The 24,909-nt window shown below is 48.7% G+C and overlaps 1 protein-coding gene across 1 annotated transcript in view; it reads left to right on the top strand.

Annotated features, from left to right (window-relative positions):
* Nucleotides 1-5,339: 5,339 nt before the first annotated feature.
* The window catches only part of MED12L (mediator complex subunit 12L), a 319,746-nt gene continuing 300,176 nt past the window's right edge, over nt 5,340-24,909 (top strand). The window contains exons 1-2 of the mRNA XM_081234367.1: nt 5,340-5,562; nt 6,408-6,624. Coding sequence (XP_081090493.1) covers nt 6,526-6,624 — 99 coding nt within the window. The 5' untranslated portion in view covers nt 5,340-5,562; nt 6,408-6,525. The remainder of the gene's footprint in view (nt 5,563-6,407; nt 6,625-24,909) is intronic.

Below are 24,909 nucleotides of genomic sequence, written 5' to 3'. Positions count from 1 at the left end.
ATTCTTTCCATTCCTTTTTTTTTTTTTTTTTTTTTTTTGCGGTACGCGGGCCTCTCACTGTTGTGGCCTCTCCCGTTGCGGAGCACAGGCTCTGGACGCGCAGGCTCAGCGGCCATGGCTCATGGGTCCAGCTGCTCCGCGGCATGTGGGATCTTCCCAGACCGGGGCACGAACCCGTGTCCCCTGCATCGGCAGGCAGACTCTCAACCACTGCGCCACCAGGGAAGCCCTTTCCATTACTTTTTGTTCTTTAAATTTGGAAACTCCCCTGCTTCCTCAGTGATTTTATTAAGATCCCACATGTTACAGGTTCACTAGGACTGAAACATCCCTTTAGAGCTGGGCTGACCAATGTGGTAGTCACTAGCCATATGTGGAGGCTGAACACATGAAACATGGCTGATCTGAAATGAGATGTGCTGTAAGTATGAATTGCACACCAGATTTCTGACTTAGTAGAAAAAAAAAAGAGTGTAAAATATCTCATTAATACATTTAAAGAGATTGGTCACATGTTGAAATGCAATATTTTGGTTATATTGGGTTAAACAAAAGTATTACTAAAATTAATTTCATCTATTTCTTTTTACTTTTTTCATGTGGCTACTAGAAAATGTAAAAGTACATATTTAGCTAGCAATATAATTCTATTGTCAATGCTCCTTTAGGAAGTCTTAATGTCTGTGTTATTTATATTTCTCTAAGGAGCCTAAAGACTATATTAAAAATTCCATTTGGTTGGAATGTCCCCAAATGAATCCTCCACTTTTCTTTTCTATATTCTTATTCCTTCTCAAGTCATTCTCACTTTTCCTTTTTTTTTTTAAGAGGCTGAAAGAAAGGGGAGATTTTTTTCTTTTTTGATTCAGAAGCAGTCACAGGACAAATATACTTAAATGTAACGGGGATATAAGAAAAACTGAAAATAGGCAAGACTGCCTCTAGACAATCTGTTAACAAAACACAGTAATACATACACCTGGACAAGCATCAGTCCCATGGGGAAAACCAGCAACTTTAATTACTTCACCTACAGGCACTACACTGAAAATTGTTTCTTTCCACTTGAGTGGAAGCATGCGATATGCCAGAGTGAGCTGTCGGGAGTTTTGCTTCTCTTATACCAGACCTGTCTTCCGAGGTTCACTTTTATAGGTGTTATGTAAATGATAATTAATACTTGTAGCACACTGACAATAATGAGCGTAGGTTGGAGAGTCAGAAGGATCTAGGTTTCATCCTGGCTTTGCCACTTGCTAACTCAATGGTCTTGTGCCACTTACTTCACCTCTGGAGCCTCAAGGGCTAATCTGTAAAATAGGGATAATAGGACCATTGCTTCTGAAGGGTCAACACCCTGCTTCGGCTCCTAGCCATTCTCTACTCTCATTTTCTGAAATCTGCTCAGCAAATATGATTGTGTCTCTGTCTTTCACCCAAGAAATGTTATTCCTCACCTCAAGCCTCATGAAAAGAGCTTTGAGGGGACCTCTGGCCTGGGCATTTAACATCTGTCTGCTGCAGTTTGTAAGAACCTGAGGAAGTGGTCTCTGACCCGGACTTGAGATATTTCAAGGCAAAGAACTGTAGCTTGCAGAATGTGTCCTTGGGGGCAAGGAGATAAGGCTGGTGAGAAGATGCCTGCCCTGGAGTATGTACAGGCAAAGGACATCTGTGTATTTCCTCAGACCAAATGTAGGGAGAGAAAGCCAGCCGTGAGCTATCTTAAAGGGACTTTGTCCAAGAACACAAAAGAGGTCCCAACTATGAGGGACTTCTTGTACAATTTTGAAAACCAAGGCTTGCAGAAGGAACAGAAGCAGCTAGGGAGGTTCCTGTTGCTGAGGGATCTTTAAGGAGTCCTTGGATGTGATGCAAGAAAAAGGGTCACACTCCTTTTTATAACCCCCAAAAGGAGCCCTAGAGATTTAGCTTCATACTTGGGGGATAAAGTCCTCTATGCTGTAAATGGTCTGTAATTCCTCCTTCTCTGGCCACATTTCAGTGCCTTTCCCTCACCAGCTGTCCTAAACTTCCTCAGGTACCTGAACTCATCTCTTCTTGCTAGGCTGGGGCCTCTCTGGGGAGCCTCTGGTGTTCTCTGGTCAATTCATGCTCTATGCAAACTTTTCCCAGGCCCGGGGAGGGGAGAGTCATTAGACAGGTATAGATAAGATGTCCCTTATAGGAACAGTAGCAAATGAGACACATTATTCGACAAGAATCTGTGCCTATCTGCTGTGTTAACCGGCACTGTGAAGGAAATTCAAGCACGGCAGAGACCCTGTGGCTTTATGTTAAGCCGTGTTAATTGGCCTTAGTGAGCTTAAAAGACTAGCTCTGGAATGGAAGGAGAGTAAGAGGGTATGGTGGGAGTGGGAAGAAGACTGTTCTGTGTGGCAAGTTTGAAAGCATGCCAATAAATGATGAGGTATTAAAAGAAGAGAATGACCACTTCTGGGAATATATCCAAAGGAAATGAAAACACTGACTTGAAAAGGTATCTGTAGTCCCATGTTCACAGCAGCACTATTTACAGTATCCAAGACATGGAAACAGCCTGTGTTCCTTAATGGACGAATGGATAAAGGTGTTGTGGAATATTATTCAGCCATTAAAAAATGAGGAAATCCTACCATTTGTGACAATATGGATGGACCTTGAAGAACTATGCTAAGTGAGATAAATCAGACAGAAAAAGACAAATACTGCATGATCTCACTTATATGTGGAATCTAGAAACAAAATCAAAACAAAACCAAACTCATAGAAAAAGAGATCGGACTTGTGATTACCAGAAACAGAGGATGGGGGATGGGGGAATGGAGGAAGGTGGCCAAAATATGCAAACCTCTAGTTGTAAGATAAGTAAGTACTAGGGGTGTAATGTACCACGTGATGCTATAGTTAACGCTGCTCTATTATACATAGGAAAGTTGTTAAGAGAGTAAATCATCAGAGTTCTCATCACAAAAAGAATTTTTTCCCTCTTTTCTTTCCTTTTTATTGTATCTATATGAAAAGATGGATGTCAGCTGAACCTATTGCAGTAATCATTTCACAATATATGTAAGTTGAAGCGTCATGCTGTATGCCTTAAACTTGCACAGTGATAGATGTCAATTATTTTTCAATAAGCCTGGTGAAAAAGAAATAAAATAAGTGCTTAGGGTACTGAAAGAACCAAAGGATGATTTTGTGCCTCAAGAGTTTGGGGTGGGCTTCATACAGGAGTCCAGACTCTAAGGACTGTCCTTAGGTGGCTATGAGAAAATGAAGGGTCTGGGAATTTCATATTGGAAATAGGAGTGAGAGCTAACTGGGGCGAGGGATTAAGGAGAAAAAGTTGGATTGGTAGCTGGCAGTAGATTGTGAAGAGTGCAAATGTCAGGCTGAGGGGACCAAACACCCTTGGGAAGTCCATGTAGCGAAAAGATGATTTTTGAGGAAGTGTCTCAGCAAACTAAAGCTGTCACTCTTTTTTTTTTTTTTTTTTTTTTTTTAATGTTGAGAGGGCCAAAGCATCCATGCCAGACCGTCTCAAAACAAGGGAAGGAACTAAGAAGGGAGACCAACAGGGAGAGAACTCTTCCTTTCCCTTTTACCCAAGCACTAGGGACACATTATGAATTCGTTTTGATTTTAAAATTTTTACGGTTAGATACAATTTTGAGTGCTTCAAAAGTTTTTCCTTTGTGGAAGCCAGTTGGAGGCTGTCACCTAGATACTGCAAGGGAAGAATTTAGGTTACATCTCCCAACCAGATTAGCGTGTCAGCACAAGGATCCCCAAAGTATAGTACCACCAGTGATCTACCCAGCCACACACCTACTCACCCACTCACACACCCAGTCACCCGTCCCACCAGCCAACAAACATTTTTTGAGCGCCCACCATATGCCAGGTTCCATGCTGTGTACCTAAGTTGCAACAGTGAACAGCACTGTTCTCTCCAGTGTATTAGGGGCGGGGGAGATTAAACAAGAATGGCAAAACTTTTCTAATTGTCATAGATGGGAGATGAGTACTTGCGGGTTCATTATGCCATTTCTTCTGCATTTTGGTATGTTTGATAATTTTCCTAACGAAGTTAGACAACTGTCCTGTTTCTCAAGCAAGGAAGCTAGATTTGACAGATACCTATATCCCAAGGGCAAATTCAGCCTTGAAGTTACACCCAAGGTATTAGTGGAAGAGAAGTCCTTGGGGGAGGGTGGTCAGGAAATGCCTCTTGGTGGAAGTAACTGTTCTCTAAAAGTACTTGCTCAGATTGAGTAAAGAATCCAAAAACTATGGGCCTGACTTGGCCTCAGCTGCTTTGGGAAGTGCTAATAGGTCAGAATCAAGAGTTAAGAACTAGCCTATCACATTGCGATGGCTTATCTACCCCCCTGCCCCCCTTGCTTAAAGTCAGCAGAGGTAAGTAGATGGATAATCAGATTTAGCCAGCATCTCCTGAGCACCTACTATGTGCCTGGCGCTATACAAAGGCTTTGGGTTAGATTCTGCTAGCACCATCTTATGGAGGATGGAATAGGAGTCAGAGAGTTCCTCAAGGTATGGGGAACCTGACCCTATCAGGCAAGGGCAGTTCAGGAACCCACTCCTTCCAATTCCAAGTCGTGGAGAATAAATCAGAAACATGGGATCAGGCAGAGTTTGCTTCGCGACTTTGAGCAAGTCACCGGGCCTTCCTAAGCTGACTCGATTTCTCTATCTATAAAAAGGGTACAGTAAAACCTTGTAAGTTTTGTTTTGTTTTGTTTTTTTAAAGGACCAGAGACCTTTACTGTCAAGATCCTGGCATGAAGCGAGGGCTCCATAGATGGCAGCCATCATTCCTGGCCAAGCCCGGGCGCATCCTCCCGCGGGGTCCCTCGGGACAGACCGGGCCCGCCTCCGCGGCTCCTGTCTCGCAGGGCTCGCGGCAGGTGGCCCAGCATCTGGGTGCCCACGCCCCAAAGCGAGCGGGGAGCGCAGGAGGATTGGAACACCGAGGTCTCCCCTGGAGGATTCTCCCCCGCCCGGCGCAGGTGAGGTTTCCGGCTCAGGCCACGGGGACAGCGACCTTAACAGAGGTCGAGGCGGACAGCGCAGCCCGCGGCCGGGAGAGGGGTCCAGGGGGCGCCCCCTCCCTCGCCCAGATACACCACAGGGCCAGCCCCGGCGCCCGGGCCCGCGGGCTGCGCGCTCTGCAGCTGCGAAAACCCGGAGAGGCGGATCGGAGCGCGCTCGCAGCCAACTCCTCCGCGGTCCGGCCGCCGAGCTGGGCATGCTCAGTGCGGCCGCCGCGCCGCCGTCCGCCAACTCGGAAGCTTGCGCTCCCCGGCCTCGGGGGCGAGAACGCCGGCGGCGGCGAGCCGGCGTCGCCCGCCGCCCCCAGACAGTGGCAAACTTCGCGGCGTCCCCGGAGCTCGCCCGGCCGAGACTGATACCTTACAAATCAGATCAAATCCAGTCGCCTCCCCCCGCCCCCCCCATCCCAACCCGAATCGTGGAGGCTGCGGCCGCCAAAGTGCCGCCGCGGCTGGCGGCCCCTGACCACTAGCCGGGGACCAACAGGTAAACTGTTGGGGGCGGGGGGAGGTGGAAGGAGCGCGGCCGGGGGGGGCGGGGGGTTGGAGGAGCCCGAGATGCCCGCGGGCTAGCTACCCCCGTCGGCACTCGCTGCCAACCCTCCTCACCACCCCCACTTCCCCAGCCCCTGGAGGGGCAGCAAAGGGTTAAACCGGCCCCGAGCCACCGTGAGCACGGCCCCCTCCACCCGCTGCGACCGCTAGCAGCGCGCCTCGGCGCCTGCCCGGAGCCGCCGAGGGGACCGGAGCCGCGGATGCGCCACCGGAGCCCGGCGGGCGTCTAGGAGGCACCGGCCGCTTCCCCACCGTCCGCATCCCTGTCTCCCCCATCCCCTCCAGGCCTGTCTCCCCCCTTCCCAACCGGGTCCGCGCCCAGGTGGCGGGGTCTGCGGGGCGCGTGGCGGCGGGGGAAGGGTCCCTGCTGTAGAAGAGGGGGCGGGGGCGGGCCGCTCCGCAGTCTCTGCCTCGGGTAGGCGGGCCACCCTCGCCTAGGGCAAGCACTCGAGCCACCTGCCTGGGGCGCCAAGAAAAGTTTTTTTCCCCCCGCCCCGTGCCCCTCCCCCACCCCATCCTGCGCCCAGCTGGGGTGGGTTTAGGTCCATTGGTGAAAAAAGTCGCACGTTCCCATCAGCTGCTCCTCCCCCTGGGTACAGGGTGGTGGGGAACAGGAGGCAGGCGCCTCGGAGGACCCAGGCGGACCTCCAGCCCCTCCGTTGGCGGTGCGTCCCGGGGCTCCAGCGCAGCAGGGTGCCCGCCGAAGGCTGCCCCCATCAGTGCGTGTCTGCGTGCCGGGCAGCGGCAGCATCCAACCTGCTTTATTCCTGCCTGCAGCGCCACACGAGCGAGGAGGGGGAGAGGGAGTCTGTCTGCAAAGTGCTGCTCCCTGGTGCTCAGAGGCGGCTGCTCCAGCTCCAACTCTCATTCATTTCGCCGGTTAACATGAGAGATCATGGCCGCCTTCGGGCTTCTCAGCTATGAGCAGAGACCGCTGAAACGCCCCCGGCTCGGGCCGCCGGACGTCTACCCGCAGGACCCCAAGCAGAAGGAGGTAAGGGCGCCGGCGGCCTCCCCGGCAACCGGGGCCGCGCTCCGCAGCGCTGACCCGGGGCCAAGTTGGCCCAGCGGGCATCGCCGGCGCTGCGGGGGAAGGGTGGGCAGGGGGACTGGCGGCGGGGGCCGGGCTGGGGGGCTGGGAGACCCCCGGCGGTGGAGACCGAGCGGCTGTCAGTCCCCGCGCGCCACGGGGGCGCTCGCTCTCCGGATGCCGGGTCGCTTCCCCGTTACCGGGCCTTGCACGGCGCAGCCGGGCGCTTCACCCGGTTCTTCCCTGCGGAAACCCTCCAGCTCCCTCTCCCCGGCTTTTGCCTGCTTTATTTTTCTCCCCGCCGCTTCGGTAAAGCCTCGTAAACTTTTTGAAAAATGTTGGAATGCAGTGCATCCGACACAGGTCTTGGGTTTTACGCCAGCCGAGCAGGGGCGGCTGTGGGTGGGGTGGCGGAAGACCTTTTCTGTTCAAATTTTCCAGTTTGGAGTGGAAGTCGTTTTTGTCCAGGTGATGAATATTTAGCTCTTGCAACGTACTTCTGTCTCCCCTCTCCCCTTTAAAAATCAATATAAAAGGGAAACTGATTTTCATCCCTAGAGGCGATTGGCTTAATTGCTGGAGGCTGTTTTGTATATGTAAAGGCAGTCAGGTTACCTTGGAAGGGAATAGGTCCTGGGATTGCTTGTTTCTTTGAATGAAATTAATTGGAGGAACCTTGACCCTTGCACTAGATACACTCGCTTCGATGGCTGGAGTAACCGTGGCATTTTGAAGCCTTGTATATGTTTGTTAGTAGTTAACAAGTAATTATGTAACAACGCTCCAGTTATAATGATCACCCCTGGCTACGCAATTTGCCCAGGGATTTGCTTTTTTTGTTGCTGTTGTTAAGATCACCTGCTACCCAGCTGTGCTTTCTGAGTTTGCCAGCTGCAGCCCACCCATCCACTGTTGTCTTCAGCTAAACATGAAGTGAGAGTACATTTCAAAACTTCTCTTTCTGGGAACCTAAAAACCTTCTATTAAAAGTTTACAGGCCTACTGACATCGCAGAAGGGGCTTTGTAAAGGAGGCCAGGAGGGTCCTTAAGACTTCCCTTTTGATGAATGTATCTATCTCAATCATAAAGGAAGAATGCTTGTTCTGGTTAAACTGTTTTGTTCATAATGTTTCTGAAAGATAAGGAGTGACGACTCCTTTTAGAGGTTTAGCATATTAAACGTGTTCGAACATCCGTGGAGTAATTCACATCGAAGCTTGGAAGGTTTTGCAGGTGGTTCTCAGCCGAGGCTTCATATGAGGATAGGAGTTTGATGGGATTTTGCAGATTTCTTCCTACCCATTTCTCTCCCTGCTGCTGCTACTACCCAGAATAAAGTTAATTGTTACAGACGAAACAACAAACACGAACAACCAAGTGTAGAGAAAGTTAATAACTTAAACATTTGTGGCAGAAAATTCTTAAAGTTTTGGTGGGGACAGGGACACTGGGTGATCTTTATCATCTTGTAATCAATGTCTTTTGTCACGTCTTTCCAGAGGGCAGCACAATTGATAGCCTCTCCCCAGTTAAGGGATGGGGGCCTGGGATGCCTTGTGGGGTTATTTAACATTTATTCCTCAGGTCGACACTCATTCAGGGTTGGGGCCTCTATGATTCTGGAAAAAAATACTTTTGGATTTTAGGGTCTTTATGACATTTTATGGAACTCTAAAACTGGAAGTGACCTTAGAGCCTGCTTTTTGTAACTTCCTTTGGACAAAGTGAAACCGAGGCCCAGGAGAGCGTACCTGACTTAAGGTGTGTGGGGAATCGGCAGAGGAGTTGGATGACCAAAACAGTATCTTATGTCAAGACCAGTACTGTGCTAAGGATGATTTATGCTAAATTGTGTTGTCCTGGTATTATTCCCTTTCCCCAGAGGCAACCAACATTTTATCCCTCTGGAGCACAGTCAGAGTTATGTGTGGCTGTAGCCAGATTTGAATACAACATGGAACAGGTGTTGGCTGTTCTTGGGCGGTGCCGTGGTGAGCAGTGTTTCACAAGCTTCAGTTATTTATGCGTCGCCTCAAGATTTCTCCCCTATCCCTCTATCACCTGTACTTTTATTCTAATGTTTAACTTTTAGGGAACTTTTTCTGTTTCTTAGGCAGTAATACACAAGAAGTCATGGATTTGATGTGATATATATATATATATATATATATTCATATCAAATCATGTATATATCTCATTTAAAATTTTTATTTATTTAATGTTACATACACACATATATGATTATTCATATTGAAACAAGACCATAAGTATTAAAACTTTAAAAAGTTCATCTAAAACCACTGGTGTATTCCATCAGAGAGACCTGTCCCACACTGTGGGAAATGCTGATTTAACCGAGGAAGTGTGAGCTTCCAAGTTAGGCAGACCTGGATTTGCATTCTGGTTCAGCCTCTTTGCATTTGTGTGGCCTTGGGCAAGCCGCATCACTTCTCATTTGTAAATTAGTATCATTGTGCTGTTTAGAAAAATTTGAGAACCCTGGTTCTAAATGCATTACATTTTTGTGAGGAAAAACTCTCCTCCTGGTAAAGCTATTCTTATTACTGGAGCTGCAGCTTTTACTGCTGTTAACCCGGGCTAATAGTGTTCTGGAAAATAGCTCCCTGGGGACAGGATGGGACCCTTGAATGAAGACCTCCTGTAGAGAAGTGGGGGTGGGGTGGGGGGGACTGGAAGCTTTAACCTGCTTGATCGATGGAGTCTATTCATTTGAGAGCTTGCTGTGCCTCAGCGCTCCGCAGGACTTTAGTATATCTTGTGTTATAATACTTTACCCTCAGTCCTCAAGCCTGGAAAATAGGGCACCAGAAAACTGTGAGTTCTCCTTGATTCCTCCTTCACCCTTACACCCCATAATACACCTGTCAGCACATCTTGTCCCATCCATTTCCCAAATATATTTCCAGTCCATCCACCGCTCCCCAGTTTCACCTCACCGCTCACCAGTTTCCACTTCCTTTCTGCTTCCGTCTGACTTTTCTCTGCCCCCGGGGCTCTTACACGTGCCACTCTGCCTGCCTGGACCCCTGTCTGCCTTTCCACCCGCACCATTCCACCCTGCTCTCATCACCGAATCCTGTGGTTAGGAGGGTAGGTAGGCTCTGGAGCCAGTGTGCTTGGTTTTGAATCCTGGCTCTGCTGTTTACATATACTCCTTATTCTCCCTGTGCCTCAATATCCCCTCTTGTAGAGTCGGGATGAGAGTACCACCTGCTCCTTAGGGCTGTTGGAAGATTATATGGATAGTAAACATAAAACACTTAGACCAGAGTACGGCATGGATTCAACACGCAAATATTTGCTGTTTTAAACTACCGTCAGGCCTGCTTCTTCATCATTCAGGTCTCAGCCCAGCGGCCTCCTCAGAGGCCTTTCTAGTATAAGTAGATAATTTGTAATTATGTATTTATTTGCATGTTGCCCCCAGCCCCCCGTTAATGGGTCAGAAACGAGGGCAGGGATGAGAGCTGTTTAGGAACCCCTGAAGTAGCCGGCACCTAGTGCAGTTAGTTCCTAGGATGCTGAGGGCATGGATACTTGTAGGAATTTATAAATGAGAGTGGGAATGAATGAATAAAGAGAAATCTGGTGACTGAGGGGTGTTAGGGAAAGTCTAGGTTAAGGCAGAAATTATCCTTGCTCTCTACTTTGGGGGCTACAAGGCTGAAAGCAGAATTAAACTCTAGAAGTAGAAAGGAAGAGAAGTTTTACTTCCAGGGTAGAAGAGGCCTAAGTAGCTGAATAGTCAATGTTTTTAGGAAATCAAATTAGTTAGAAAAGTAGGTTGGGGCAATAGTGAGATTTCTAGGCATGAGGGGCCATAGAACCCCGCCAGTAGGGTCCAGAGGGGAGGATGGCTTGGTGTGCAGTGCAGAGGCTGCCCAAGGACGAGTAGAACGTGATTTGGGAGGGTATGGGGGTGGGGATGGCTGCATGGGGGTGGGGATGGCTGCATGCGGATAATGTGTCACTAGACACACCTGTAGGGCTTGTTAAAAACAGATGGCTGAGTTTTTCAGATTCAGTAGGGCTGAGGTGGGACCCCATAATTTGCATTTCTAACAAGATCCTGGTGATTTAATGCTGCTGGTCCAGGGCCCCACTTTGAGATACTAACCTAGAGAGAAGGTGGCATCCAATTCTGCAGGGGCTGGAGAGCTCTTCCCAACCCAGGCAGGGCAGGGTTAGACATCTCTGTGGCCGAAGTTGCAGTAGTTGGGTCTAGCAGCCAGCTCAGCCAGGGTACGGTGGGCTTTCCCCAGAAGTTGTTCCCTCTCTTAGATCTAAGGGAACGAGTCAAAAAGTCTCAGCCCCCCTCCAATGGCTTTCCGTGACACTTGGCATAAAACTCAAACTCCCTACTGAATTAGGCCTTCGAGGCCCCGCCCATCTGCCCCTTGGTCACTTCCACAACCACTGCCTGTAGCCAGACCACCTGGCTTTGCGCCGGTCAGGCTCCATCACTTACTGCCTGTTTTTTTGGTTTTGTTTTTTGTTTTTTTTGTGGTACGCGGGCCTCTCACTGTTGTGGCCTCTCCCGTTGCGGAGCACAGGCTCCAGACGCGCAGGCTCAGCGGCCATGGCTCACGGGCCCAGCCGCTCCGCGGCATGTGGGATCCTCCCGGACCGGGGCACAAACCTGCGTCCCCTGCATCGGCAGGCGGCCTCTCAACCACTGCGCCACCAAGGAAGCCCCCTACTGCCTGTTTTGACTCAGATATGACCTGTGGAATGGGGAGGTTCCTACTTATTTGTTCCTACTTCACGGCGTTGCTGGGAAGATAAAATGAGATTTGAATGGTGCCTGGCACGCAAATGGTGCTTAGTACAGGTCAGCTACTCTTAGTATAACCCCTCCCTTGTTAAATGATCCCGGGGCTTCCTTATACTTGTAACATCCGCAAGACCCTGTCCCTTGGAGATCTGGCCCCCTCCTGATTTGCTTAGCCGCCTCCTGGCTGTGTGGTGGGACCACCGGCCACCTCTCTCCTAGCAGGCCCAGCTCCTTAGTGTTCAGGTTCTTGTCCCTTGCTGCCCCGAGGTCATGTCTCCTGTCATTTACTTATAGAGACTAGCTGGCAAGGAGGCCTTTTTTGTAACCCATCTTCTCTTATCCTTGTTAGTTCATTATTTTGTGTTCATATGTTTTGTGGTGCTTGTCACTGTCAGAAAGTCCCTTATTAGGATCCTTATCCTCTCCCTGGTCTTCGTTCCACACTAGGATGTAAGCTGCAGGACAGCAGGGGCTTGTGTGTGGCGTCCACAGTTGTGAACTGCCTAGTGCCTGGGAAGAGACTGGGTGCTCAGTAAATAGTTCTCGAAGAAATGAATAAAATGCAGACAGAACTCTTAACGAGCAGTTATGAGTATTTATAACTCTTAACTGTCCCAATGCTTGTTTTATTTTGGTAACGCCTGTTTTCTTGTTAGCATCTAAAACCCTTAAAGCATTAAATGCTTGTTTTAGTGACAGCTGGGGAGGTTGGGGGGAGGGGCGGTGAAAATTTGTTTCTTAACCATCTCTGAGAGGGAGGATGTTGATGAAGTTGCCCGGGATGAGAGGACAGGTTGACCAGTTGCTTGGGGCACCAAAAGACAGAGATGAGTGAATTGAGATGAATTGGCTGGTCCCGGGGCCCCACCATAGACCTCCCTGAATAGCAGTGAATAGCAGTGTTTGGGAGGGGCCTCTGTGTATTTAACTTATTCCTCCCGAGACTCTTAGGCCAGAACCAGTGTAAAAAGCACTGGGTCAGAGGCCCTGCTTGTTCCACTGCTCACAGGAGTGTTGCCACAAAAACTTTGTGGCGGAGGAACTCAGGTGGCTGTCATTTCTCAGGGACTGCCAACACCTGCAGCAGCATTGTCAAAGATGCTCCTTAAAAAGGCCGCCATAATGCGCCCGCCTCCACCCCAGACCTGCTGAGTCAGAATTTCTGGGAAGGAGGTTGAGGAATTTGCATTTTAAACACATTTTCTAGGTGGTTCCCAAACACATGAAGTTTTGAAAGCCACTGCTTTAGTTTGTGTCTTTACCTGTAGAGACCGTTGTGAGCCAGACCCCCCCTTATTCCTACCTGCTCCCCACTATTTGATGTGTTGGAATCTTTAGACAAATACACTATTCAAAGTGTTAGTATAGTGCAAATGCATTTAGCTACTGTCCCCCCTGAAGTTCTGTTCTAATACCCATGGTTCCCAGCATAGGCTTGTTTTCTGTCAGCTGTACCTGGTTTATGGCAGACTAGAATTCCATGCCTTGGGCTTGAAATATCCACAGCTCCCTTCTGTGTCTCCTTTAATGAGGTTCTGAACCCCAGCTGTGAGGCTTCTTGACAGACTAGGCAGGAATTAGAGAAGGTAGAGGGATCCATAAGAAGAGTGAGCATGATTACAGGTTCCCTTCCCCAGTGTTCTCTGAGCAGTGATGAAAGGAGCTGGTGGACTAAGCCTGGAGAAGGGCTGACCTCAGAGTCTGAGTGGGGAAGGCCAGGCAGGAGAGAAATCCAAGGGAAGTGTGGAGGGAGGCGCCTACCTCCTACACATTCCAGTCTGAGAAGGGAACATGGAAATGCTTGGACTTCTCATAGTTTTTAGAGGATTTCTGAAGTTGGGTGATGGCAACAAGGGAGTTCATGACACAGTCCTCTCTATTTCTCTGTTTTGGAAAATTTACATTCAAAAGAAGAGTGTTGGGCTTCCCTGGTGGCGCAGTGGTTGAGAGTCCACCTGCCGATGCAGGGGACACGGGTTCGTGCCCCGGTCCGGGAAGATCCCACATGCCGCGGAGCAGCTGGGCCCGTGGGCCATGGCCACTGAGCCTGCGCGTCCGGAGCCTGTGCTCCTCAGAGGGAGAGGGGAGGGGCCCCAACAGTGAGAGGCCCGCGTACCGCAAAAAAAAAAAAAAAAAAAAAAAAAAGAAGAGTGTCATTATGTTACCCAATAGCATGATTTCTACTTTAAAGATATATGTCTACGTAATCTGGAAGGATTATCACCCACATGTAGACAGTTGTTCTCTTTTGAGGATGGGTGTAGGGATGATTTTTATTTTCTTTCTTGTACTAATCTGTATTCTCCACTGTAACAATAAATGTGCACTACCAGTGTCATTGGAGGAAGTAACTTAATAATTATTAGGTAACTTTGATTGGGTTTACTGGAGTGCATCTTTGTTGTTGGTTCCAAGCCAAGTTAGAGCCCCTTTAGCTGAGAGGTTTAGGCAGAGGGATCTTGAGGGTGTAGGTATGGGCACTTGTGACCTGTCAAAGCTGTGATGAGGTTGGGTTAGGGCTGTTATGTCAGCATTCCAACCCTGCCACTTAAGCTGTGTGATTTGGGGTGCTGTGTCATTTTCCTCACCTATGAGCTGGAGAGAATAATACCTAGCCATCTAGAGTGTTTTGAATGGGGAAGGAGCATTGTAAACTTAATTTTTTACCAAATGTTGAGGTTTCAATTCAGTGGTAGCAGCTGATTATTAAAATTTCAGGAATTTTGTGAGCTGGTTAATATCATGCTGGTGACTTGAAATTTGGCATCAGGGGAGTATTTACACCAAGGAAATTGGCACATGCTACGCATTAGGGGTTTTTGTTTTGTTTTAGTCCTTTTGAAAGCTGGTTGTTAAGCATTTCCCCACACGGTGCTGGGTATGGTTGTATGTGCCAGATGCCTTGTTGGCTGCTTTAGCATCATTCTTATCCCTGTTTCCCCTACTTGCTTCCCACCAAAAAAAAAAAATTTTTTTTTAAAGCTGGATCCCCACTTTCTTAGCCCCTCTTGCAGCTTGGGGTGAGCGTATAACTGAATTCTGGCTAAAGAGATTTAATAGAAATCTGCTTTGTGACTTTTTAGAGAAGAATATTTTTCCTTGCTGAAAAAAGTACAGGCAAGGGAGAGAGTGCCTTCTCTTAATGCCCTGATAGCTCCTTAGCTCCCTATCTTTGGAAAATTAATAAGAGGATATGATGGTTGGAGCTAGGCCACCTGTCTTGTTACCGTGAGGCAGGGAGCCTATGGATGAAGAGTGGAGGTGATTCAGTGGCTTTATGAAATTGTCAAGCTACTGAACTGACCGTGACCACCTCTCCCTGGACTTCTTGTTAAGTAAACCAGAGGTGTCCACATGGTTTAAACCATTGTTGGAACAGTTGTCAATTTCTGGTGTCTGAAAGCATTCTAAGGTTGTCATGGTACTTCCCAATTATATTTTGTCCCCCTCAAACCGTCACAGCATGAGCCTTTTTTCCCAGAGAATATACATTCCCAGAACTCTCCTAGTCTCTGGCTTCATGAGTACAGCAAGAGACAAAGATCACCTGCATCTTGTCTGTCCGGTGCTTAATTCTGCAGAGTGCCTATCAGAAGCTGAGGGGATGTGGAGACGGCTCCTTTATTTGTTTCCATTTCTGGCAGAAAGAGTTTTGGTGGGAAGGGAGGGAGATCCCTATTGAGTTTTGTTTGGAGAGGGAGATTCTGTGGGTCTGTACCATTCTGGGGGGAAACCAGATGTGTTTAGAGCTGGAAGGGAGCTTAGAGATAGGTTGCTCTCACTTTCCTCATTCAATACAAGTGGAAGTTGAGTCCCAGAGAGGTTAAAGTGACTCGTTAAGGCAGATCTTGGCCAAGCACTTGTGTGCCCTGATTTGTTCTTGCAGCTTTACTTGGCCTCCCCTCTGTACACAGCCTCCGCTTCTGGTAAACACCCTTGTGTTGCCCTGGCAATGAGAACTACTCTGCATTTTAGGGCACCCAGTGCCTCTGTGAGAGCTGGGGACTGTTCAGCTAGCCATTTATTTGATCTTCTCAGAGCTTGCCAGAACCTTGTGTGGTGTCTCCTGGGCAGAGGGAAGAATACTCTGGAAGCTCGGGCACTCTTGTCATCCTGTTTTTTGGTGGAAGGTTCTCAGCCCTGTCCATGGCCTCTGGTGCAGATAGCTCTGGCACTGGCCTTTGTGGGCTGTGTTGGGGATTGAGCCTGTCTAGTTTTCATTTTCTTGGTTGAGAGTCTCCTTTATTTATGGGTAGCTCTCTTGGAGATACAAACACACAAGCTGTACCAGTTGCCCACTTCCAGGGAGTGACACTTATACATGGCATTCTGTATACAAAGGGATCCCCCTTAGTTATGAAATGCTCGGGCATGAGAAGAGGAGAAAAATTTCAGCCCCTGGGTTTTATTTTCCATGTTCCGAAGGAAGCATGACTATATGTATGCATGCCAAACGGATTCTGTCATTCAGTCACTATTGAGGACAGGGCCTAAGACTTGTATTTCCTCCTCTGTCTCTGGCTTTGAGCACAGTGCCTGGACCAAACCTCGGACTCAAAATGTCTTTTACGAATGAAAGTGTAAACAAATGCTGAGCGCATTGGATATGGTCCTGGGTCCCCCAAGGTTTCAATACAGAGCCGCGGTTTTCATCTGGGGTGACCCCCTGTGGACACTGGCGGTGTGTGGAGACATTTTGGGTTGTTCCAGTTATGGGTGCCTGTGTGTGTGTGGGTGCATGTGTGTGCGTGCCTGCGTGCGTGTGTTAACTGCTACTGGCATCTGGTAGGCAGAAGTCAGGGGACATCACTAACACCCTCCAGTACTTCAGACAGTCCTCACAACAAAGGCTTATCTGGACTCAAACGTCAGTGGTTCCCAGGTTGAGAAACCCTGGTCTGGAGGGAGTGACAGGCCTGTAAATACGGGATACAGTGTTTCACGTGTTATTCGAGGGGAATGTACAAAGTGCTGTGGAGACAAGCGGCAGTGATCCGCTTTTTGACAGGACCTGGTAGAGGAGGAGATTTTGAGCCTTGGACTTGGAGGGTGCGTAGCCGTGGCGGGGGCTGAGGGTGTGGTGTGAAGCGCCACAGGCCAGGAGGAACGTGGGCTGTGCTGTGAGCCTGAGGTGAGGTGTGGTGTGGGGCGTGCAGGGGGCACCCGGGTCAGAGTGGGAGGGAGAGGTCAAGTTATGGGGTCCTTTGTGTGCTGTGTGGAGGCCACGAGGTGGCCGTTCAAGGGTGTTACGGGAGTGAGATTTAAGATGACTAAGGGTCTCAGTTTGAAGGGACGGTGCTTCTGGGGGTCACACTGAGGCAGAAAGACTGACGAGCTCGGTGGTCCCTCACGTTCCAGGCCTGGGGGTGGGGGGGTGGATTAGGTTTTCGTGGCTGCCACAACAAGGTACCACAAATCAGGTGGCCTAGAACGATGGAAATGTATTCTCTCGCAGCTCTGGAGGCCGGCTGTCTGAAGGGAGCATCGGTGGTCTTATACTCCTCTGGAGCTCTAGGGGAGAGCGTTTCCTTTCTGCACCCAGCCTCCGGTGGCTCCGGGCATCCCTTGGCCTCTTTGTGACCACATCTGTCTCACTTCCGCCTCCCGTCTTCACATGGCCTTCTCTGTGTGTCTGTTCTTCTCTGGGTGTGCCTGATAAGGACACTTGTTATTGGCTTTAGGGCCCACTTGGATAACACAGGATGATCTCATCTCAAGATCTTTAACTTAATTACATCTGCAACGACACTTTTTCCTTTTTTTTCTTTTCCAATTTTTTTTTGGAGTATATTTGCTTTAAAGTGTTGTGTTAGTTTCTGCTGTACAGCAAAGTGCATCAGCTATACGTATACGTCAATCCCCCCTTTGTTGGATTTCCTTCCCGTTTAGGTCACCACAGAGCAGAGAGTAGAGTTGCCTGTGCCATGCAGTAGGTTCTCGTTAGTTATTTACTTTATATCAAGGCATCGTAGTGTATATATAAAGACCCTTTTTCCGAATAAGTAACACCCACAGGTTCCAGGATTTGATTGGGATGTCTCTTGTGGGTCCTTGTGGCCTCGTGAGCCTGGGAAGAAAGAGTAGGAGAGAATTTCGGAGAAGGGTCGTTGGGGCGGCAGAACTGGCAAAATGGATGTGTTTGGTGAGAGGGCCGAACGCGTACAAGGCTCTACCCACGTTTTTAGCTCAGGCCAGTGGCTCCCAAACTTTCTGATCTTAGGACCCCTTTATAATAAACCTTATTTGGGATGCCATAGAGCTTTCATGTAAGTTATATCTCAGTATTTACCACCTTAGAAATTAGACCTGAGAAATTTTAGAAATATGTATTAATTCATTTCAAAACAATAATAAACCAATTTCACGTTTCACATGTCTTTTACGAACAAGAACTATTTTTCCAAATCAAAAAGAAATGGTGGAAGGAGTGGCATTGTTTTACATTTCTGCAGAGCTGATCTCCTTAATGTCTGGATTCTCACGTCTAGTTCTCCATTTAGTCTATTGTCGTATGTTGTTTCGATGGAAGCATATGAAGAAAATTTGGTCTCACGGATATGTAGCTGGAAAGTTCTTGGGAACCTCAGAGGTCTTTGAAATGGAGAACACTGGCTTACACAGTTGGGTAGGTAGATGATTGATAGTGGTCCTCAAACTAACATGCCATAGGGAATGAAAGAACTTGTGAACTGTTTTTTTTTTTTTCCAAGGGTGGGAAGGTAGGGGAGGGGAGTGGAGAGAATGAATTCATTTTTTTTTTTAAATACTTTCAATTTGAGATGCCTCTGGGGAATCCAGGTTGACCTGTAGAGCAGTAGTACAGATCTGGATTTGGCTGTGATTTGTGCATGGCTGGTTGAAGTCATGGCTGCGATTACCTGTTGAGCGTGTGCAGAGAGAGGGAGGAGAAGGCAGACTCTAGACACTGGCAGCGGGACCTCCGAGGAGGGGAGTTGTTAGGGAGACGGGCGTGGGGGCGATGAGTGGTCCAAAGGGAGAGCGGGCATCTCCATTGGCCTCCTCTTAGTTTGGCAGTTTCCCTCTTCAGGGCCTTTGCACGTGCGCTTCCTGCTGACTGGTTGCCTTCTCCTTGTCACTGCGGTGTGGTGATTTTGCTCCTTAGCACGCTTTGTGTTTTCTGTGCTCTGTCCTCCAACCGCTGTAGGTTTCACGAAGCAAGGAGGATGTCCTTTCTCCCCCGCACTGACAACCAGAGGCAGGGAGGGGGTCTGGGGTCTGGTAGGGGTTACAGAAAGACTTGTTGACTGGGTCTGGTAACGGGGCAGTCATTGTTAGCAAGTGGTTCTCAGAAGCCCTGTACAGGGCACGGTGATGCCAGGACGTAGAAGACGTGGTTCCTACCGTTGAGAAGCTTTGCGTGGAGAGATGACAGTCGTGTGCGGCACAGAGCCCTGAAGTCACCCCGTGCGGTGGTGGAAAGCAGTGAGGGAGGGGCCGTCTCGTCTCTCCTGAGGATTAGAAAAGTCTTCAGGAATGTGGGTGTTTTTCAGATGACAGGGTCTTCTAGGCAGAGGGTGTGAGCAAAGGCACCGACATGGGGAATGGGACACAGTCTTTGGAGGAATTGCAAGTCGTTCAGTAAAGCGAGAGTGTATCGAATCCTCAACTCGAACATGTCTATAGATTTTGGGGACAGAGAGAGAGGAAGAGATTAAATCTGCTGGAGAGAGAGGGCTGTCTGCTGGAGCAAGGCTGACCCGGCCCAGGGACCAGGGGACTGAGGTCCCACTGGGAGTGACACCTTATATGTAGTGTGACGCATTGCTGCCTCTGAGAAAGGACGGGATGCAGGACGTATACGGGACTCCCTGTTTACCTTTAATTTTCTCCAAGCACTTCCAGAGTTAGTTTGAATGTGCAAAGCTTTTCCTCGGCAAGAATTAACTCAGCCTTCAACCCACATCCAACGTGCCACAGCTCAGCTACGCAAATGCCGCCTTGTTGTCAACTAAAATTTGGTGGAATTTGCTGCGTTCCTTTTCCAGCCATTTCATTCATGGATTAATCTATTGAGGTTGTTGAGATTAGGATCATTTTAAGGCATTGGCAGCAGGGAAGAACTAAGAAAAATGTATTTTGTCTGAAGTGTCATTGGAATTTTTTGCTAAGATGCTGGTTTACATAAAGGTATAGAGAGAGGCTCTATCAAAACTGTGTCCAAGGCAGTGCTAAATAATTTAGATTTCTCCTGAGTTCTGTGAGGAAGGTTAATATTGACATTGCTTAGAGTTTTTTTTTTTTTTTCCTTTCTTTCTTTTTTTAAAGCTCTACACAGTGCTGCTAGTAGACAGTATGGAAAGTATTTTTGGGGTCAGAGCTGTTTTCACTCTTTGGTCAATTTTAGACTAAATGTCAACTCCTTGGGGAAAAAATGATCGTGAACTGGAGACACCATTTACATTTCGACTACTCACATGAGATCTGCTTTTAAGTCATTATTAAGTAATCGAAATGTTTGCGAAGTTATACTTCCATTGACTTAGTACTTGATATGTGCCTCCCACAGCACTCAGCGATGTGGGTGTGCAGGAAAGAAATAGAAGTCGGCTTCTGTCCTCTCTAGAGCAGCGCTTCTCAAAATATCTATGGTGAAGGACAAGTTTCTTTAAAATTAATTTTCAATCTGTTGCAGACTGATATAAATGTATGATAAAAATGAATTACTAGAAAAATGAAATGCTGCTTGAATGTAGTGGCAATGTCAAGTTGCTATGAAAGTTTTCAAGCACTCACTCTCAATTTTTGCGTATTATTCTTGAGGACCGGTTGCAGTTTCAGACCACACTCTGAGTAGCACAGCTCTAGAAATTAACATCTGGCTCACTGACGCACATAAAACAGTTTTAAAAATGACTCATGCATTGGTTTTTGTTTATTTTAAAACTGAGGAATAATGTATACATTCAGTATTGGGTATAAAGTGCCACGTTCCATCACGATAGACAGCCTTGATTGTGTGGGTTATTCTGAGTGCTTTACATGCTTGGTTTTATGCCAGCCTCACAAACACCTCTCAGGTGGGTACTCTTATCTCCTTTTTTACAGGTGAAGAAACTGAGGCACAGGAGAGCGGTCCCAGGGGTCACTTCACTTGCCCAAGGTCCTTTAGCTGCATAGTGATGGAGTTGGAATTGGACTCCTGAGCCCGTGCTGTAGCCATTCTGCTCTCTATATAGTGCGGCTAAAAATGCTGCGTGAGTTCAGAAAAGAGAGGGTTGGAATACTTGGAGGTCTCCCTGGAGGATGTAGGTGTGAGGGACAGGACCCGAGTGAGTCGGGGCAGGTTGTACACTTTCTTTCCTAAGAAAGAGCCGAAGGTGGGATGAGCGAGGCATGGAGGGGAAAAGGCAGTGTCTCTGCAGATGGGGCTTGGAGTCCTGGAGTCCTGGCGGGTTGCGCTTGGGGGGGGGGTGGTGACGAGTTCACGAGGTCCCGCTGTCAGATTTATCCCACTAGCTCATGCCTAATAAATCCGGATGGGGAGAGAGTGGAGTCGGGGAGGCTGCGAGGGGGGCGGCTGTAGTAACCAAAGCACGAAGTAAACAGAGCCCGACAGATCTGGGCTTTAAATAGGACTGGAGAAGAGGACTGGCGGTCGGTGACAAAGTGGTCAAAGGCAATGAAGGAGAGGGGAGTGCGGAAAATGCTTCCATTTCCTGGACACCGTTCACCTGGGGTGGCAGTGGGTCCTGTTGCTTGAGCATCTCAGAGTGACACCTTTTTGTGCGCAGTCTTCAGAGATATGGCAGGTATCTAGAATGACCCGATGGCTAGATTGGAATGACTATTCGGACTCCCCTCCCCTCCCCCCCCCACTCACCTCACTCACCTGTGTGGCATGAACCGGTTGACTTGAAGGTCTGATGACTCAAAGGGCTTTTGGTTTATCGTCCTATGCTTTAAACCTCGCCTTCAATACCTGTTATTCAGCCCTCCACGGGCGGCTTTGGTGGCGGTGAACCGCCAGAACTGCTTGGAAGGTTGGCTAAGCTCCATGGAAGAGGTGGCAATGAGCAAGCCTCCCGAAAATAAAAAGGGTGGAGGCTGAGAGGCGTTAACAGGTTGACTTGGGGACTACGTTTTTCGGAGGTGGACTCACGGACATTTGCTTTCTTGGTTCAAAATTGTAGGTTTAGCCTCTCTGTTTCCGGGTAGACAAATGAACAACGTCACCACCACCACCAGCAGCAAAAAAGAGACCTTCCCAATCTCTCTTCCCCCCTCCCAGGCAGGAAGAAGGGTATTCTGCAGTTTTACTAGATTTTTCCGGCGCCCGTTCCATCCCTATCACCCAAGAAGCTTTCCTCGTTGTGAATTTGCAGTTCATTTGGTGGAAATCGCACAACACGCCTTCCTCCAGGCACGTGGTGTCAGGGATGCAGTTAGGCGTAGGGTGGAAGTGAACAGCAGGATCCAGGTAAGGGGCCCAGTGAGTCAGTCCACCGGACAGTTAACTTCAGAGGACAGAAACCACGGCTTGAGTTTGTTTTTTCTGCCCTCAGATCACCTAGCCCAGTGGGAGGCAGATTCAGCACTAAGTGAAAAGTATGATTTACAGGAAGGGCTTACATTAAGATGCAACTGCAGTGCACGCGTCGTGTGGGACGGTGACTTACCTGAGCAATGGGGGATCCAAAGAGAAAATGGTCTCCTGAGGCTGCCTTAAATCCAGTTCTGGGCAGAATCAACTCTGGACACCTGAAGTCCCCTCTCCTCCTTTCTGCGTATGCAAATCTAGAAGTTCAAGTGGTTTTCTCTGGCAGTTTTCCTACAATTTTCCCGAGAGCCACATCCAGGTGTTTGATATCAGAGGGTGACATGCATTTGAAGGTGATTTGAAGGTGAATTAATAGGCTACAATTATTTAGATACGAGTGGAATAAATGCTTAGTATATTTGGAGGTAATTTGAATCAGAGTCTCTCCCACTGTCAGTGGAGGGGGAGGACCTGCCTGCCTCATGGTTAAGGATGAGGGAGGTTCTCACGGGGAGTCAGGCCCCCAGAGCCTCGTGTGTTCAGCACGTCCTCCTCGGTGGACATTCCCGTTCGCTTTGTGGAGCGTGGCTGAATCCCCGGACGCGTGGTGCGTGGTGTGGGCCTGGATGTGCTGCCTGGTGAAAAATCACAGTTATAATGACCGTGATAAGCATTTTTTTTTTTTTTTTTTTTTTTTTGGCCACGGCGGGTGGCTTGTGGGATCTCAGTTCCCCGACCAGGGATTGAACACGGGCCCTTGGCAGTGAAAGTGCAGAGTCCTAACCACTGGACCACAAGGGAACTCCCATGAGCCCATTTTTAAAGCGCCGAGTGCCTCACATACGATTTCCTCTTATTCTTTACGACGGAAGGTAGGTGGATCTCCATTTCACAGGAGAGGAGGGAGCCAGGATTCTCGTTGAGGTTGATTGGAAGCATACTGATCTCCTCCAAGATCTCACCATCTTGGAGAGCACATTGGGCCTCTTGGAGGCTTGATTCTCACATGGCCGCTTAACCATTTCACTGCCCGCCCCCGACTTCAGCCTCAGCTTCTCAGCCTGTAAATGGGCACCCATCCTGCCAGAGCCATTTGGCTTTTAGGAAGACGGGCGTGAGTATGCTGCGTAAAGGCCAGAGAGTAGTATTACCATAACCATGATTTTCTTTTCTTCTCTTTTGCCTGCTGCTCGGTACAGGTGTGCAAGATAGGACTTGCTGTTTTGTGTTGAGCTCATATCCTTTGGGGTTCGTCTGAGTCCCCACCGTTAGTGATTGATGGCCTGCAGGTGTGGTTTGGATGGGGGTGAATATTAATAGCCGTGTAGACAAGGGTGGATGTGTAAAGACCTGAGTTTCAGATGTGGCCTCGATGCAAACGTGGCCCTGATGTTAGAGATGTTGGTGGGGGTAGGGGAAATGCTAGGTGGCCTTTTAGGGGAGTCCTGCCTCCCCTGAGTCAGTCTGGCCCCTTCCCTTGGCTCTCTCTTCAGGAGGCTGGTGGCAGTGCCTTCTCTTACAAGCATTTTGGCTGTGTTGTGGAAACAGCCCACTACCCCGCCTTTTTTTTCTAAACTTCTCAAACAGCTGTTAAGTGACCTGTCAATTAGAAGAGATCCAAACAGAAATCAGTCCCTGTTCTTGCGATGCAGGGCGCCGGGGTGTCCCCGTATACAGAGCCAAGTGATGCTGCTTTTCTCAGCCGTAGTAGACTCTGCGTTGTAGACCCTTGCTGCTGCCAAGTGGCCTGGATCCTGGTTTTAGAGGGTGGTCTTGCTTTGAGGGATAGGGCAGAGCTTCCCCTCTCCCCTCTCCTACATGGATCTTTTACTTTCCTACGGCTGCCTGAACAAAATACCATAAATTGGGTGGCTTAAAACAATGGAAGTTCTCCCACAGTTCCGGAGGCGGGGCCACACCTCTAGAGGAGGATCCTTCCTTTCCTCGTCCAGCTTCTGGGAGCCCCAGGCTTTCCTTGGTTGGTGGCAGCATAATTCCAACCTCTGCCTCCGTCTTCCTTCTGTGTCTTTTCTTTGATAAGGACACTAGCCGTGTGCTGTTGGATTAGGACCCACCCGATTTCAGCATGACCTTAACTTGCTTATTGCTGCACAGACCCTATTTCCGAATAAGGTCACAGGTATAGGGGTTAGGACTTTGACCTATCTTTTCGGGGTACACAATTCAGTGCCTGCCGAGCTTGTCTCTAGACCCTCCTCTGCATGTCCCTGGTTGGCCTGGTACTGGACCTTACCTTCTGGGCACTCTAGACTTCTAAATGTCTGTAAGAAATATCTTGTTTTGCCAGCTACATCAAAGTTAACATTTATTTATTTATTTTATTTTATTTATTTTTTTTTTTTGCGGTACGCGGGCCTCTCACTGTCGTGGCCTCTCCTGTTGCAGAGCAGAGGCTCCGGACACGCAGGCTCAGCGGCCATGGCGCACGGGCCCAGCCACTCCGTGGCATGTGGGATCCTCCCGGACCGGGGCACGAACCCGCGTCCCCTGCATCGGCAGGCAGACTCTCAACCACTGCGCCACCAGGGAAGCCCTCAAAGTTAACATTTAAAACTGAACTTGTGATCTGTTCCTCTTCCCTCCAAAAAAATCCCCTAACACTGCTATACGCTGTTTGAAGAGCTCTTGCTATCCCAGAAACCCGGGGACATCCTTGGTAACCTCACTCTTTGTCATTCCATCCAACATGTTACCAAAAGCCCTGTCGAGTAGCCCTGTAAATATCCCTCCATGCTTCCCTTTCTTTCCGCCTCTGTCTTGGTCCTAGCTACTGTCTTCTCACGTCTTAAGGGAGCCTCTAACCCGTCCCAATCCCCTTGCTCCCAGGCCTCCTGTTTGGTCTGACTGGCTCCAGTCAGTTGTCCCCACTGTGGACCTATTCCGTTTGGATGATGTCACCCCACTGCATAAAACCCTTTACTCTTTTCTTCAAAA

Source organism: Mesoplodon bidens (assembly GCF_964165515.1).
Source record: "Mesoplodon bidens genome assembly, chromosome: 5".
NCBI classification, from domain to species: Eukaryota; Metazoa; Chordata; class Mammalia; order Artiodactyla; family Ziphiidae; genus Mesoplodon; species Mesoplodon bidens.
The sequence above is the reverse complement of the archived record's forward strand: the minus strand, read 5'-3'. Positions and strand labels throughout refer to the sequence as shown.